We start from the raw sequence: 17,050 nt of genomic DNA, 5'->3' as shown, positions 1-17,050 counted from the left end.
AGGCGAGCAACAATTCGAAGAGTGTTTATGCAAGAAAAACAGCTGAATCTCGGGAAGAACAAGCTTTGTGACACTTAACTTCACCTATTCCCATGGCTTTCTCCCCAGATCTGTGGCAATGTTGAAAGCAACAGCCTCGTAGCCACAGGAGGCATGGAAGCCAGCAGCGTAGCCGCCACCAGAGGGAGCCCGGCAGAGCTGAAGCTCCCCAGAAAACCACATCTCACCAGGCTGGTTACTCCTGGGAAAAGACTGTTCTCAGGGCTGGTTTTCATTTGTCCTGATTCAGAGCTACCTCATGAGAAAAACCATATCCCCAGAACTTTCCATGGCAGCCGTAACAAGGAATACAAACTTTACAGAATTAGTCTAGGGGGCGTCACTAAATAAACAGCAACAAGCCCAGGGAGGGGGATCAGATTTCCAGAGTTACCACATTATATTATTTGAGATGCCTGGTTTAAAAAAAAAAAAAAATCACAAAACATATAAAGAAAGAGGGAAATATACATAGGACCTCATTTCTTCCAGGAAATTTTCCCTGAACCCCCAAGTCCAGGCAGGGGCCCTTCTTTGAGCTCCCACGGTACCGTAAATGATCCCGAAGGCAGCCTCACCCTTCTAGGCTGTGCTGGAATCCGCTGAATGTGTCTCTACCCTGGGGCTTTGTCAGGGAGGAGATGCATCTGGTTTATTGACCACTGAACCTCCCATGACTGCCTAACGAGCTCGGAAGAATATTTGCTGAAGCAATGAATGAGGAGTTCATGCTCCATTCCAAACAGAGCCACTGAAAACACCCACCAGGGAAAGGCCAGGCGTTTTCTTCCACCTTTCCTAAGGGGGCATTTAAAACTTCTTCTGCACTTACTGTGACTATGTCATGTCAATGCTGTACAACTCAAGGAAACGAGTGGCTTGAGCTTGAATATTGGGAAACCTCCAGCTTGTTTAGCAAGATTTCCTTCTGCTTTGCAGAAAGGACCTGGCACCTGTAATGAGGAAGAGGAGGCACGGTACCTGCGGGAGGTGGAGGGACCCCGGTGGTGGTCAGTGCCGGACTCCTTCACGAGGTTTCCTTTGCAGCAAATGATCCTTAGTTTATCCTGGTAGGAGGACGCCAGGTAAATAGCTCCCGAGGAAATTGCAGGGCCCAGGTAGCGTGGGTTTGGGATTTCCAAATACGCTCGGGCAGGGGTCCTGTGGAGAGTCGGCAGTGAGGTTAGCTGCATTGCTAGGTGGGAAAGGAAGAAACACGCGCCCGACCTCAACCCCTATCCCAACAGCTGGGCTCTTCAGAGCCTGGAGGGCACTGCTTACCCCAGGGAGGAGCGTGCCTGGATCTCAATCACTTCGAGCGAGTTGAAGTGGGTCACAAACAGATAGGGCTCTCTGTAGGCTGCGGGGCCACCACGGAGGAGGAGTGTGGAGGAAGGGTTAGAAGAAACAAAATTAAGACCTGCCTGCAGTGCACCCTTGGACCCAGCAATCCCACCTAAGGAATCATATCCACATGCCAGCCCAATGAGGCATGCTCGAGTGTGTTCACTGCCCTGTTGTCAGAGCAGATGGGAATTAACTCAAGGGTATGTGCGAGGCAACCAGCTACATACATTCTGGTACATCTGTGGAACTCTGCACAGCTACAAAAATGCAAGAAGCTCCTCTCCATGTACTGACACGGGGAAAATAATCTGAGGTGTGCAGTTTTACTTAGTGCATAAAGCAAGACTCAGAATAATGTGTAAAGTATGCTACTATAATGATAACAAAAAGGGATATAAGAGTATATTTTTTGTCTCTGTATTTGCACAAGTCCCTAGAAGGATAAGAAACTTGTTTTAACTAACTTAATTTAATAAGACTAATAGCTTAGTCTAATAAGAAACTAACTTTTTTTCTCTGGAGGGAGTGGGGATGGAGAATTTGGAAGATGGGTACTATGGATGAGACTTTTCATGGTACATGTTTTTAAATTTTTGATTGTAAGCATTTTGAAAAAAATAAGTAACAAAAGACTGGGTACATAGGTAATTAGGTATTTCTGTTCTTAACATCACAGTGTCACTGAAACCCTAGGATATGACCGGAGCTTTTTTCTGTCTTAAAGGGAAAGGAGATAATCACCCCTATACTCATGGTAAACTTAGCTTTGGTGTTAGCTACAGTGTGCCTCCGGGGGGTCTCCCTGCCTGACTCCGGGCTGGCTCCGCTGCCTGTTTTACCCAGCAGAATATGATAAAAGCCAGAAGGCCTCACAGCTTCCACTTCCACCCACATGGAGAGGAACTGCAGCTTCCGGCCACCAGCCCCAGCCAAGCTCCCACGTCTGTGAGGTCACTGTGGAATTTCTAGTTATCCCTGTGACCCCTCTGACCCCACAGGAAGCAGAACTGTCTAGACAACCACAGATCACGGGCAATAAGTTGCATTAAGTCACTCAGTTTTGAAACTTGATATGCAGTGAAGATAAACGAAAAAGCCTTGAAGGGTATTTCAGCTTCGATAGTAATTCAGAGCAGTCACACAGACAAGTGTGTACACATTTGTGTGTATGTGTGACTATGTATGTAGTTCCACTTGTAGAACTTAGGAGCATAGGATACTACTGGACAAGTGTGTAAAGATTAGTGCAAGATGTTCATCACAGCATTGTTTATACTTACAAAAAGCATGGCCTGGACCTAAGTGCTCTGCCCCAGTTAGAACTGATAATATTGATAGGTGTTCAGCTGTGCCCTGCTGCCTTTGAAATGATTTAAGTGAACTCACAGGGAAAGGTCTTCTTTATCTCATGAGAACCTAACAAACACTTCACAAGGCTGGGGGGTTTGGCTGATGCAGTTCTTCATCAACCTCCAGAATCTTTGCCCTGAGCACGTACTCAGGTGACCACTACATGTGGGGCTTGGTGTCTGTCCAATGGACTCCACGAGCACAGTGCTCAGGCCAAAAAGAATTCCACCCACAATTCTTTCCCGGGACACCAGCTGCTGGGCCGAAAGAGCCCTCTATACCTTGCCTCACTTACCGAAGGCCAAAGGTAAGCGACTCCACTTGAGATCGTCTGTGCGGCTACGTCTTCCGTAAGAATCCACGAACACCCCAAATTCTGCAAGGAATCAGAGCCCAGGGGCGTCAGCAGAGCCAGAGGCTAGGGGTGTCAACAACACGCACTTTGACAGGGGAAGAAGGAACCATGCCCAGGGGACCACTGGCCAGATTTCACCGGACTGTTAAAACCTAAGGACCCCTGTTGAGCCTGACTTATTAGAAAAAGGGGGTTCAAGTAAAAGGGGGGAATGAAAGGAAAAGAAAGGGAGGTGGAAGGAGGACAAGGGTAGGGAAGACAGGGAGGAAGAGGGAGAAACAGAGAGCCAGAGACAGGAAGGAAGAGAAAGAAAGACCCAGAGATTTGGAAAGAAAAGAGAAACATCAAGAGAGAAAAAAAAATGAAGGAAAGACAGACAAAAAAAAATAAGGGAAGAGAGAGAAAGAAGCGAGGATAGAGAAGGAAAGAACTACCTGCTCTTTGGACAGAATATAATAGTGCTGGGTTGGGTTAGTGCCCTGGTGGGGACAGGACAGGGGACCCCGAGGAGCCTTTGAGGCAGCTGGAATGATGTTCTCGGTAATCCCAGTAGGACCTGCCCTGCCCCAGAGTCCCACCGGCCAACCCACAGCCCCTGGTGGACCCAATCTCAGACTCCTGGCCCCACCAGGAGTGCCCAGCAGCACTCAAAATAGCAATGAGCAGCAAGCCCCCCTCACCGTGGAAGCAGAGCAGGTACTCCTCCCGCTGCCCTGCGCTGTTCACCTGCATGATCGAGACAGGGAAGCTGTTGGAAGAGGCGGCAAACACAGCAGGCGCCAAGGAATGGTCATTCTTGTCCAGGAATTCTGAAAAGGCAGGCAGAAGCGGGGTCAGGGACGGCTCGAGTGGGCGCAGGGCCAGAGCAGGGCGTGGGCTGGGGCGACTGGGGCCCTACCCTCAAGCGTGTACTGCTTCATGTCAATTTCGTAGAATTTATTGGTTCCGATGAGGACACTGTAGTTGGTGAAGTGGATGCAGCTGCAGGGCTCTGAGGTCTCTATCTCCTGAGGCAGAGGGCAGAGAGGAGGCTGAGTGTCACCCAAGGCCACCAGGCCCCCACTGTCTCCTGTTTCACCTTAGGCATCTAACAGAGCCTGGAGGGTCGCCACCAGACTTAAGCTATAGACTGGGCACAGCACATTCAATCCTTTCGTGTCCCTTTGTTATCTCTGAATTCTTTGCAACCCCAGACTAAGAAAATAAAGCCAAATTACAGCTCCCCGCCCCCCCCAAAAGGGTCAGAAACACCAGTTCAGTGAAAAGATAGCATTCAAAGGAGAGCTTTAAAAATACAATATTCTTTATCAGAGGAAAAAGCCTGGAAAATGACACCAACTATTAAGTCGTGGCTGGAGGGAGTGGGTTTAGCTTCCTTCTTTCCTCAAGCTTCTGTGTTTCTACTTTGAACCTATATTTCCTATATATTTACCATCATCATCACTGTCGTCATCTGCCTGAATTATCTGCCTCCTAATTGCTCCCGCTTGTTTTCAGGCCAATCCTAATGGCTTCAATAATCTAGACACGCTTATTCACAATGGTGGCGAGAAATTAGAAAGCAGCAATGATTCTGAGAATTCTCCTGAAGCTAACAGTTCAAACTCTGATCAGCATTATCATGACCACTGAACATTCACTGATCACCTACTAAGTGTGAGGAACTTTTAGGCAACATGACATAAGGAAATGGCAGGAAAAATCAAATTTCAGTTTTGGTCTCCACTTTGTGACTTGGGACCTCAGCCAGCTTCCATCCATCGCCTCACCTGAAACTGGGGACTGCCACACCTGCTTCTCAGAGCTGCTCCAGAAAGTGTTTATAAAGTAGCAGCTCAGTCTCTGGTACCAGTAGGTGCTCAAAAAAAATCCAAACTAGACTAACAACAGCCCACCAAGATGAAATGTTTCTCTACAGCTACTAGCAGCTCTGGAATTTCCCCCAGGAAGGACAGGTCACTCTCTCCAAGGTCACCCAGGCTAAAGGACAGCAGGTGAAGGGACATGCTGTTCCCTGACAGACACACGCCTGCCAGCTCACAGGCAGAGCTGACAGACCACGCCAGGGCTTACTTTCCGAATGCAGTATTTGCTGAGGTTCTCATTGTAGCGCAGAATGATGACTTTGCTGGGCATGGCTGCACAGATGCACAGCCCGTTCTCAATCTGAAAAGCAATGAGAGGAAAAAGAAAAAAAGAAAAAAGAGTGTCATTGGAGTATATACTGACTCAAAGCAAAACTAGGAAAAGCACATCAATTTAGAGGTCGGTCTCTCAACCTCGACACCACTGAGCCTTTGGGCCAGATAGTTACCTGTGGTGAGGGGCTGTTCTGTGCATTGCAGGATGTTTAGCAGCAACCCTGGGCCCTACCTAGTAGATGCAATAGCCAGTTATGACATGCAAAAATGCCTCCAGACACTGCCCAAAGTCCCTGGGGGGCAGACTCGCCCCTGACTGAGAACCACCGATTTAACAGAAATGCAGAGAAAGGCTCAGGAAATCCACCTGCTCCCACACACATTTTGTGTGTATGTGTCATTTGCTGGAGACAGATTCTTTTGAGAATCTTATCCCCCCAGGGAGGGGAAAGGCAATAGACATTGCTATAAGAATCTGGAGAAGACTTTGGTCCAAAAAGAAAAGTTCTTAGCTAAGATCTGTGTATAGTGTTCTACATTAAAACTCTTGTCTTTCTAGATCAGCTGAATCTCTCTTACTTCACCTCCTACACCTAGATCTTTGTCATTTCACCAAGGGTGAAAAGAAGCTTATTGCTCAAATCAGTCCTGAAATGAAGGTGGCTGTCAGGGTGGGTGGAGGGAAATGGGACGGAGTAGGGGAGGAATACACAGGAAAATCAGAATTATTGGAATTTTTGGAAACTAAGATGCACATTTCTAAGTAACTCATCATTCAAAGAAAAAAACTGAAAGAAATTTAAAAATATGTGGAATAATAAAAATGTACAGTGTGCAACCAAAATTGTAGTTAGAGGAAAATGTATAGCCCTAAAATGCTTATATTAGGAAAAAAGGCCTGAAAATTCATTAAACATTCCGCCAGCTGAGGCGCTGAGGAGAGCTCACCTTGCCAGCAGCAAACAAGTGGCAGCCCTTGACAGCTTCGAAAACGTTGGGTGAGATGTCTGGCTGGGCAGGAAGGTGAGACTGTGCCAGGGACTGTTTCACTTTCTTCACATCAACAAGACACAGGGCCCGCTCTTCTCCTGAGGAGAAAAGGAATAGCTTCTTAGTCAGTGTGAGGCCAATAAGCAAAGACTCGGGATGGCAGTTCTAATTCTATTCACAAACAAAAGCCAGCAAGGCCACCCAGTGGGCTGTTTTCCACAAATTCCCATAAACACAGTTTAGGTCCAAGTTTTCGACCTCAAATGAAAACACCTAGTCTCTTAGTCAAGATTCTGGGAGAAAAAAAATTCTGCAGATAGAAAATCAGACAAGGTGAGCTATACTTTTCAAACGTGCTCCCCACCAAAAAAAGAATGCCTTAGGAACGAGAGGATGTTTTAGAAAACAATAGGCTTGGGCTAGTCCAATATGGCAATGTTATGAAAGACAAAAGAAAGGCTAAAGATCCATTCAGGTTAAAGGAGACTAAAGAGACATGACTAAACACAGTGTATGATCCTGGACTGGATCACTACACAGAACAATAAATACTCTAAAGGATATGATGGGGGCACAGATAAAATCTGACTGTGGGCAATATATCAGAGCATTGAATTCCAGCAAGGGTTAAACTCCATAAATTCATAACTGTACCATGTGAAACTATTCTGTATGATGCTATCAAAGAGGATTCGTGCCACAACCTATGTGTCCAGACCCATAAATATACAACACCAAGAGTGAACCCATGTGTAAACTATGGACTTTAGGTGACAATGATGTGTCAGTGCAGGTTCATCCATTGTAACCAATGTACCCTCTAGTGGGGGAGGCTGTGTGTGGTTGGGAGCAGGGAGCCTATGGGAAATCTTTGTACCTTCTGCTCCGTTTTGCTATGAACCTAAAACTTCTCTAAAGAATAAAGTCAAGACCTAACCAGTTTTGCTCAGTGGTTAGAGCGTTGGCCCAAAGACAGAAGGGTCCCGAGTTCAATTCCGGCCAAGGGCACGTACCTCGGTTGCAGGCTCCATCCCCGGTCCCTGTAGGGGTTGGGGTGCGTGCAGGAGGCAACTAATCAATGTGTCTCTTTCACATCGAGGTTTCTCTCTCCCTCTTACACTCTCTCGGAAAAGTAATGGAAAAAATATCCTAGAGTGAGGATTAAAAAAATAAGAATAAAGTCAAGTAGGGAGGAAGGAAAGGAAGGAAACCAACAAGAAGAAAGAAAGAAACACACAAACAAAGCAAGTAAGAGCAGGGAAAGAGCTGAGAGACCAAAAGTCAGCTCCCGACCATATTTGTTCAATCCCTGGATCCATTCAGCTGTGCCTAAAACAAGACCTAACTGTGGGTATTTCCAACGCTGAGCCAGTAAATTACTGTTTTCCCTTAAAAAACAAATAAACAAACAAACAAACAACAGTAGCACCAATAAAGAGAGAGAGAAAAAAATTTTGCCATGGTTGTGTGGAGGATACCCGATTCTTAGGTGATATGCTGAAGAACTGACTGTGTATTATAGGGAGAGAGAGAGAGAGAAAATGTTGCAAAACCTTAACAAGTGGTGAATCTACACAAAGGGTCTCCGAGAAGTCAGAGATACAGGAGAGAAAGCTGGCAGAGTGGCAAGCTCTCAGAAGGTCGTGGCTCACAGAGGTATTAATGCAACAAGGACAAAGGTCTGACCTTAACGAGTCTGAGGCTCGCTACCCTTCACCTGGCATGGTGAGATACACTGGACCCCAAGGGAACCGAAAATGAAGCGAGCCATCAGCTTGGGCACAAAAAGGGACAGAGAGAAAAGAGCTACTTCTGCTCCCACCTGCTTTTGGGTTTTACAAGCATGACATCTGGCTTTCAAATAGTTTTCCTTAAAAGTGAAGAAAAAGAGCCATGTCCTTGGCCTACCACCTGCTATCATGAGTAGCTTCTCCAGGTCCTTGATGATATAAATTTGGAAGACTGCTCCAATTCCTGGGACGTGGGTGAGGGAGTTTTTCAAGACATTCAGTGCATAGAGCCCTTCCTCGGTGCCCACCAACACCACCTGCAAGGGCAGAAGTCCAAAGGTAGAACATAAGTATCATCACGTCACCATAACAACCCCAAACAGGAAGAGCCGCAAAGCCGGCACAGCTCTTTCTTTCTTGACTGCATATGGCTGTTGCCAGACACCAGCTGACAGTGTCCAGAAAACATCGTCACCTGGTCGCTGAAGGGCAGTGTGCAGTTCATGTCCAGCCGGTCATCACCTTCCAGTTTCAGCAGGGAATTTCCAAGCAATTTCTTTTCATATATAAAAGGAAATAAGAAAAAAAAGAAGAGAGCCTGGTGAGATTGAACTGTTCATGGCCAAAACATCCAGAGAGACAAAAAAGCAAGAATGCAGAGAAGTTTAATCCACAAAGAAAGGCAAGTTACTACTGAAAACACGCAGAAACACACATCTGCTTTTGGCTTGCCTCATATTTTGATCTGACCTCAAAAGGCAAGACATGAATCTTATCGCTATCTCCGGGGTGGTTGTTAATTAGCATCAGAGCTATAACTCCCCTTGGACGCAGAGATGAGTATAATAAATGTAGAAAATATTCTGGGGTGGGAAATAAGCTGAAGCTAAAGAGATATCACCTGCAAAGGGTTAATAAGCCACATGGAAGATTCCTTCCCCTCCAGGCTGCAGCAAAAGTGCAAAGCACAGCATCAGCAGCAAACCAACAAGCTTCTGAATCTCTTTACCTGAACCCACGCAGACAGAAGCTCATAGGGAATGCAGTCGTGGCCCTATTGTACACATATTAACATGGATTTCAGTAAAAGGCACACGTGGGTAACAATGAAACAGGTCATTAAAACAAGTCTACCCGGTGAGCAGAGTTCCTTATCAGGAGGCACATGGGTAAGGATTTCCGATTGCTAGCACTTAACGTGTTTATTAGCAGCTAAGTGTTAGAAAAGAGCTGTTTGGTCTTTGATGGAGAAAATGCCAGGGAGCAATGAGCCCTGTTTATATCCTGGAATGTTCCAGGAGGGCTGCTGCCAATCAAGGCACACCTACGTTGCTAACATCTCAAAGATAAGTAGGATCTCGAACCTGCCTACGGAAGAGCAAATCGTGTGGAGGTGATTGAGAAGGTTATGAAAAGCCTGCCTGGAGTCGGCATGGCTGCCGGCAGCCTTTTGTGCTGTTTCACGGCTGAAGGGCTTGAAACTCAAGCCTTCAAACCAAATAAATTCATCAGAGTAAACAAGGGAGAGGATTTCCTTACAAGTCCATTAGCTGCTGTGTTGCCAGAACTAAGAGGTGGCTAACAGTGCTGACTCCCCCACTCTAAAGGGCTGTGGGAGGAGCCCATGATACTAGACAAGCCACCTGAGAGCCTGTATCTCTGTCACCACAGAAGTCCTGGTCATCGAGCCATCATCCCTCAGAGAAGCTCGAGGGAAATCATGACAGCCAGCGGGACCCCCACCAAGCCAGCCCACTTTTCAAAGACAAGCTCTAGCACCCGTTGTCATACTTACAGCATCGGCTTCTGCTTTTTCCCTAGAAACTCTCCCACCTGCGACAACTGATTCTAAGGCGGTGACCCAGCGCTGTTTGTCGGGGAAGCTGGGAGCTAGCAAGTAGAGGGTTCTCCCGGGCCAGCAGGTGGTGTGCGGGTGGGATTCCATCTTCAGGATGTATGGGACATCTAGGAGATGCGACAGAGAGCACAGGGTTGGGTGTGGATTTCCCCCACTCCCGCCGGGAGGGATGGCCCGGAGGTATCAGAGGTCTCATTGCTAAGATGGGGGGAGCTGAGGACGGTGGGCCCCTCCTGCCCTTGCTGACTCAGCAAGCCCAGCCCAGCTCCGAGGCAAGGCTCCTGCTTCTCCTCACCTGCTTTGGCTGTATTTGCGAGTTCAGAAGCACCAACGGCGCCATGAATAGATACGTCCCCGTCGGGAAGGCACAGCTCAAATTCTTCCACAGGCCTCTGTCCAGCTTGGTGCAAAGAGGAAGGGCAGAAAGAAAAACAAAAGAACAGGAACAAGAACGAGGGGAGAACAGAGAAAAAGAGAAAGAGAGAAGAAGAGAGAGAGAGGGAGCGAGAGAGAGAGAGAGGGGGAGGGCGAGAGAGACAGTATGCGTGGAAAGAGAGGCACACGAGAACAAAGGAGGGAAGGGATGTGCAGAGAAGGCGGAGAGGGAAGATAAAAAAAAATAAAGTGTGTCAGATGAGTAGCACAGTCAAATTTCTGATGACGATGCGGATTTATGGGTTAGTTGACTGAGGCAGAAGTTCTCGGAAGGTGTATTAGCAGGTGGAATCTTCAGGGCAGCACCCTGCAGGGTCTTCAGAGGGGAGACCTATAGACGTGAGTATCGTACCAATAACCTTTAGCAAAGTCACTTGGTTTTTAATTTTCAAAAATGGAATATCGTAGAAGGCTTGCAACGCAGTCCGAAAAACAAAGCCTTCACGCCAAGCCTGGGAGCCCTGGGTCCACCACGTGCAATAAAATCCCCCTGAATTACTAATTTACCTTCTCTGGTTTCGTTGTCATAGATGAGGACTTTGGATCCCTCCAGGACAATGTACTTCCTGTCCCAGCCTTGCTGTCCTCGTTTGTTATTCCTGGGAAAACAGAGATGGAAAAGAAAAATGTTCGAACTCAGAAGACAATCAGGCAGGAGGAAGGGGTGAAGTGGGGAGGGGATCCCAGAGAAATTATCACTAGAATTCTCTAAAAACACCTGGAATGGCAGTGGCCAGTGCATGGGAGGAAAAACTTCCTTCGCCCCTCTAGGTTCTGTGGCTGGCAAAGGAGTTCAACTGATACCAAACAGAGGAACAGGAGGAAAGCATACAAATTGTATTTTATATCACCGTCTCCAGAAGAAAATAAAGACCCCAAAGGCCCAAGTGCTTGTCTACTAAGTTGAACAAAGAGTAATAATTGTGGAAAAGTGACTAGAATGTACAGGAAGGCCAGCCCTGACTCCCCATCTCTGATGACAAGAATGTTTCTTTCCTCCTGATACAAGGAGGGCAGCTTTTACACAGTTTTATCTCTGACTTTCAGGAAGAGAAAGGGGAGGTCAGAATGTCCTTGCACCTGCTGTTTTGCAAGTGCTTTTAGTTCAAAATAATCTTTACCCCCAAGTGGCGTATTTTGGGGTGGCAACATTCTGCCACCCTTCACCAAGCCACCCTGCAATGATACCTGGGCACCTTCATCCACCCTTCTAGGTGCAAGCCGCTGGTGGGCTCCTTGGTCTGGAGACCTGGGGAGTTCATTTTGTCACGGCAGAAGGCCTCAGTGAAGTGTGTGGCATATTCGGCGGGCAGGCCACAGGTAGCTGGCAAGCACGTGGAGCACTTGGGATGACACATCACCTGACATTCTAGGGAAAAGCAAGGAACAGCCTGAAAACTCACTTGACTGATCCTGGACCATTCCCCTCCTCCGCCAACCAAATTCTGGCCAGGCCTTCAGCCTGGCTTGTGTCATCTAAGTAATCCCCAAGCTTTCCCAGAGGCCAGGCCTCTACAGAGACAGGAAATGAGAGAGCCAAGTGCTCTCAATCCAATTGTCCTGGCTTCTCCCAGGCTGTCACAAACAGATGTGTAAGGAACACATTTGCACATTCGAGTTGGAGCCAGCAAGCACAAAGCCTAATGGTAGGGAGAGACCAGGCTGATAAAAAGGGGGCTGGAAATTGGCAAAGCCCAAGGCATTTTGCACAGGAGGTTGGAGATCTGAGCTGAGAAGAGGTATGAACTCACTCCTCTAACAGGAGAGAAAGAGCACCCTCCCACTGAAACAAGAAGCTTGGAAATGAGTATACTCCACGGGACGGAGAAAAACTGCCTCCGCCAGATAGATTTTTTTTTTTAGGTGGAGACACATAGGGGCCCACCGCAAACATACCACTGCTGCTCTTACCAAGACATTTAGATGCCTGGCGTCCAAAGTGCACAGTATCCAGACACACAGCGCACTTCGTGGCTCGCATGTTCAGTCCCACATTAAACCGGTGGGGAATATTGTGGTGCATGCGCTCCTTAAGACGCCGGCTGAATTCTGGAGAAAAATTTTTAAAAATCATTAGAGTGGTACAAATTATACCGCCAAGAAAGTGAAAGGAGAGCCCACAGAACAGGAAAAAATACTTGCAAATCATATCACTGACAAGGGACTTGTAGCTAGACCATATAAAGAACTCTTACAAAGCAATAATAAAATGACAAATAACCGATTGAAAAATGAGCAAAGGATCTGAATAAGCATCTCTCCAAAGAAGATAAATAAATGGGCAACAAGCACATAAAAACATGTTCTACATCATTAGTCATTAGGGAACACAAGTCGAAAGCACAAGGAGACCCCGTTTGTGCGTCCATGCATGAACTACCGCTGGGGGATGCAACGGGTGGCTCCTGGCAGGGGAACTAGGCCTGGGGAGATGGGAGAAGCTCTGAGCCTTACTCTTTATACCGTATTATTTTTATTTACCATTTTTACCATATGTCTGAATTTCTTACTGGATGAAAAAAATGTCAACAAAACTCCAACGGCCTGAGAACGTACCCTCTGGAGTTGAAGACTCCTTTCTGCGGCTGGACGGCGGGGCGAGCAGGCTCATGGCACTGGGCTGGTGCTCAGGTGACCGCACGATGGCAGACATGGCGATCTGCTGCCTCGCAGTGGCTGGCGTCGATGGGTGCGGGTGGTCTGTGGCTTTCCGGTGAGCAGCTGGGGAGAGAGTAGCCCAACACCTATGGTTAGCCAAGTCACCGAGAGGCCCAAGCCAAGCGAATTGCCCCGGGCTATCTTTCAAGGACCCCCAAACCAAAAGGACAGGCATTGTACCAAATCGGCAACGCCAAGGATGCCGTGAAATTTTCAGACTTTAGGTGTCTGTACTGAAAGCTTATGGGCCAACAATACAGATGCTGAGCTAATCTTGAGCAATCTCCTTGAGATCGGGCCTAACACTGCACAGAGGGCTGGGAGCCCCTACCTTCCTCCCGGGCGGACCGGAGCTCGATACGGGTCTTCTGAAGGGCTTCCTCCAGCTCTGCACAGCGAGCTTTCTCCTTCTCCAGAGCCACCTTCAGCTCATTGTACTGCAGAGGAACCTGTGTGGGCAAAGCAGGGTCCTCTTTCCGTCGACTAAATAAACCCTAGCAATGGAAACAGAGATATCTCCTAACTCCTGGAAACTGGCACTTTAAACTAGCTAAAGGAACTCTGACTCGGGGAGAGCACACCACGAAAGCCAGGAGCATACTCACTGTAAGCGGATTTAGTAAAAATGGCATGTGAAGGGGGGGAGGGGGAGATGGGTCACAGCCTGTTCCAGCCGGCTGGAAAAAATAAGGGCGCACAAGTTTTCACCGAGAGGGTTTAAAGATGCTTCGATTGCCACTGCCTCTTCCTTAAGCATCCTCAAGGAGGAGAGCCATTTCCCGATTCTTTACCCTCAAAAAATGCAAGTGGAGGGTGGAGTCAGGAGAGATGGTTCGGAAATCACTCTTGCCTTGAATTCGTCTCATGATGCTTAGTTACAAGACACAGAGATGAGTGTTTCAAAAAACAGAGGCAAAAAAAAAAATGAAATGCTCAAACTGACATCAGAACAAGGGGCTTACTCAAAAAAAATGGAAATGGAAACGTGTGTTGCACATGGAAGAAAAAAAGGAAAACAAAAAATGAGACCAAAAAAAAAAAATGGAAACACCCTAACTACATCAAATGACATAATCAGATAATAGTCCACTGCTAAAATAAAAAAGATTAAATATCATAAGCATAACACACAGTCACACAGTATGCAAGAAGCTCCTTCCCCTGCAGCCACCACCAAGCAGTAGGCTGATTCCGAATGCTGCTCTTATCCCCTTCCTATAAATACAGCATCGGGAGCATTGAGGCCAACTGCCCACTTCAATCCTCAGTATCCCCAGTCATCAGAGGCCTTGCCTGTGGAAATGCTGCCACTGCTACTCTGCTGTAGGACCGCCTTTGGAAGGAAACTAAATTCTTTACAGGCCTTTGCAAACTGAGAACACCTTTGGCCAAAACTCACAGGCGGGATTCAGTGGTCCAGGGAAGCATGTGTTGGGCTTATTAAAAAATAAAATCTTCCCACCCTGGCCGGTATGGCTCAGCTGGTTGGAGCATCCCCCATGCACCAGAAGGTTAAAGGTTTGATTCCCGGTCAGGGCACATACCTAGGTTGCTGGTTTGTCCCGGTCAGGACGTGTTGGGGAGGCAACCAATCAATGTATCTCTCTCACATCAATGTTTCTCTCTCTGACTCTCTCCCTTCCTCCCTCTCTGAAATCAATTAAAAACAAAATATTTCTGTGTGCATCTATATTATATGAAACCCTGTCCATAGTTTTATGGGGGGGGGGATGTTTTGGGTTAGTTTTTCATTTGTCTGCTACAATTTTAAAGGGATGGAGCAGCAGTGCTTGGTGGAGGGTGTAACTATCCAGTCAGGCACTTTAAGAAGGTAACTTTAGCAATCTGGGTCCCAGTCACTTCATGAGCTAATCAAAAGGACCGGGCCAGGTGATTTCTAGTCTTCTCTGGAGTTCCATATACATGGCCTGTAATCTCCCTGGAGTCCCATACCTGTGACCTGCTAATCCCTCTGGAGTCCCATACACCTGAGCTGAGAGCCCCTCTGGAGTCCTGTATAGTGACCTATGTATAAACCTTTCTCTGTGTTATCATCACCACCCCAGTTTCTTAGGTTAAAAAAAAAAAAAAAGTCATTCCCCTAACAGTGACAGACACTATTATTTTAAAGGCCATGAACATAAAGTACAGAGTTGATAATGATATCTTCTCTTTAAGCGCTATTCTGATTATCTGAAAAGCTACATTTCAACCCAAAGTAAAATAAGAAAATGTACATTTTGTTTTCTTCCATATCCCCTGGATTTTCTATCACTGTGGCTGTCACTGAATCATAACGACCAGGCAAAATGCCAGCTCCCCACTTCCCAAACGTCCTGACCCACCTTTTTCTTTTTAGCTGGCTGGTCCATTTTGGCTTGCAGGAAGTCAATGAGTTTGGTTTGTTGAGAAATAGTGCCTTCCATTTTCACCTTTTCATGAGAATAGAGAACCTGAAATTCATGAAAACAAAAACAACCTCAGACCCAGAAAGTATACTTTTAAATCTGGCACTTTATAAAAAATAAAGTCGATAGGATACTAGCATATGAAAATTCAACACAAGCACACTCAGTAAGTATTTATGTACTTAGTCCTATTCTTATGCCCAAAACGGCAGGGGGGGGGGGGGGGGGGACACTGACGGAAGGATAGACGTGAAAAAGTAAAAACAGCAAGTTTTAATCTCAGGGGTAATCGTTATAGAAGTCTCCCAACTCCTCGGGATGTTTGGAAATGTTCGTATTGAAACACTGGGAAAAATACACAATAATGCACAACATAAAGTATATTGACCACGTCACCAACTGGCTCTCAGCCATCAGGCTTTCCTCTACAGACAATTTTGAAGAGCATTCCCTTTGCCAATCCTCACCTGGATGTTTTCTAGCTGATATTCCAGATCACTCCTCTCTGTCTTCAGCAGATCAGCCCGATCTAGAGCTTCTTGCAGCCCTTGAGTCAGACGGAAAATATGATTCTTCTGCAGGTCCATCTGCTGCTGTAATTTGGCTTGCTAGTGGGAAGAAAGGCCGGAGAAAGGCTCGCTGCCACTCACAACACAACGTGCTCCCATACTGTTCCTACTACCAAACTAACTTCAGGCCTGGCACCGAGAGTCCAGCTTCTGAAATCATCTCATTCCAGAATTACCAACTGTCTCCTATTCCAAAATGATGCATGCACAGTTAAAATGAATTTGCACAGAAACCTCTGAAGGCCAGTAGGTCACAGGGTGCCTGCCATAACGGGAGGTTCAGGCTGCTGGGTCTGGCTCCCCAGTCAGAGCTGCAATGAAGGCTACTTCGGTATTTAAGGGTGTGAGCCATCCGAGTTGACTTCTAAGGCTGTGTGACTTAGTGCCTTGACAAGTAAGTTCCAGTTTGTCCTTACTTTTTGGTTTTGAGATCTCAATTGCTATTAGGAGAAATTACTTTGTCCAGGCCACGGGGAATGAACAAAGGGGAATCCCATCACCTCCAACTTAAAGGGACCCCAGGCTGAGAGGCCCCTACAAGCACACAGTAGCCACAATCATAGGAGATATTTCTACAGTGTGCGGAAGAAGGAAAAGGAAGATCCCAGATTCAGTACAAGTGTTGGTAAGGCCCCCCAAAAATTTTCAATTTAGTATATTGGAAATAGTTCTGTGCTGGAAATATCTCTAAGTTTTACAATGGAAGTCAACTAAAAAATAGGGCAGGCTGTAAAGATACTGGTTTTATGGCTCTTTCCTAAAATGCCTGTGTAAAAAGCAGGAGGGAGCCGCTATCCTGACAAGATGCTGCTTGATCTCCTCCAACCCTTGGGTTACAGTCTAACCACACTTGCTGTGACCCAAAAACTCCCTTCCCAGGTAGCCTATATCCTTTGCAGACTTGAGGACAGAGAGTTATTAAAGAGTAAAACACATCACCACGGGGGTTTTCCGGCAGACACCGGCCAATGTCAGTGCTCTCAGACCCCGCAGGCCAAGAGCTACTGCCGACCTCAGACTGCTGACGTTCTCTGTCTTTCTTCACTTCCCACCGCCTGTTTTTCTGCCCTTCTCTTGAGAGGTACCTGATTCCTTGAGGCATCACAGCATAAGGAACTGAACCTGGGCTTTGGAATGTGAGAGACCCTGGTTTAAATCTGATATTGACAC

The 17,050-nt window shown here is 46.8% G+C and overlaps 1 protein-coding gene across 2 annotated transcripts in view; it reads right to left on the bottom strand.

Annotated features, from left to right (window-relative positions):
* CIT (citron rho-interacting serine/threonine kinase) overlaps window positions 1-17,050 on the bottom strand; it is a 121,871-nt gene that overhangs the window by 7,024 nt on the left and 97,797 nt on the right. The window contains exons 28-45 of one of the 2 annotated variants that reach the window (XM_016201606.2): window positions 15,779-15,919; window positions 15,249-15,356; window positions 13,235-13,397; window positions 12,802-12,966; window positions 12,157-12,294; window positions 11,434-11,614; window positions 10,753-10,844; window positions 10,106-10,210; window positions 9,748-9,917; window positions 8,428-8,508; window positions 8,134-8,269; window positions 6,181-6,320; window positions 5,165-5,257; window positions 3,990-4,098; window positions 3,772-3,900; window positions 3,032-3,112; window positions 1,321-1,399; window positions 1,021-1,200 (exon numbers count right to left, since the gene is read on the bottom strand). In XM_016201606.2, coding sequence (XP_016057092.1) covers window positions 1,021-1,200; window positions 1,321-1,399; window positions 3,032-3,112; window positions 3,772-3,900; window positions 3,990-4,098; window positions 5,165-5,257; window positions 6,181-6,320; window positions 8,134-8,269; window positions 8,428-8,508; window positions 9,748-9,917; window positions 10,106-10,210; window positions 10,753-10,844; window positions 11,434-11,614; window positions 12,157-12,294; window positions 12,802-12,966; window positions 13,235-13,397; window positions 15,249-15,356; window positions 15,779-15,919 — 2,291 coding nt within the window. The remainder of the gene's footprint in view (window positions 1-1,020; window positions 1,201-1,320; window positions 1,400-3,031; window positions 3,113-3,771; window positions 3,901-3,989; window positions 4,099-5,164; window positions 5,258-6,180; window positions 6,321-8,133; window positions 8,270-8,427; window positions 8,509-9,747; window positions 9,918-10,105; window positions 10,211-10,752; window positions 10,845-11,433; window positions 11,615-12,156; window positions 12,295-12,801; window positions 12,967-13,234; window positions 13,398-15,248; window positions 15,357-15,778; window positions 15,920-17,050) is intronic. The other variant, XM_016201607.2, reaches the window with a different exon arrangement.

Source organism: Miniopterus natalensis, chromosome 20 (genome assembly GCF_054644295.1).
Source record: "Miniopterus natalensis isolate mMinNat1 chromosome 20, mMinNat1.hap1, whole genome shotgun sequence".
NCBI classification, from domain to species: domain Eukaryota; kingdom Metazoa; phylum Chordata; class Mammalia; order Chiroptera; family Miniopteridae; genus Miniopterus; species Miniopterus natalensis.
The sequence above is the reverse complement of the archived record's forward strand: the minus strand, read 5'-3'. Positions and strand labels throughout refer to the sequence as shown.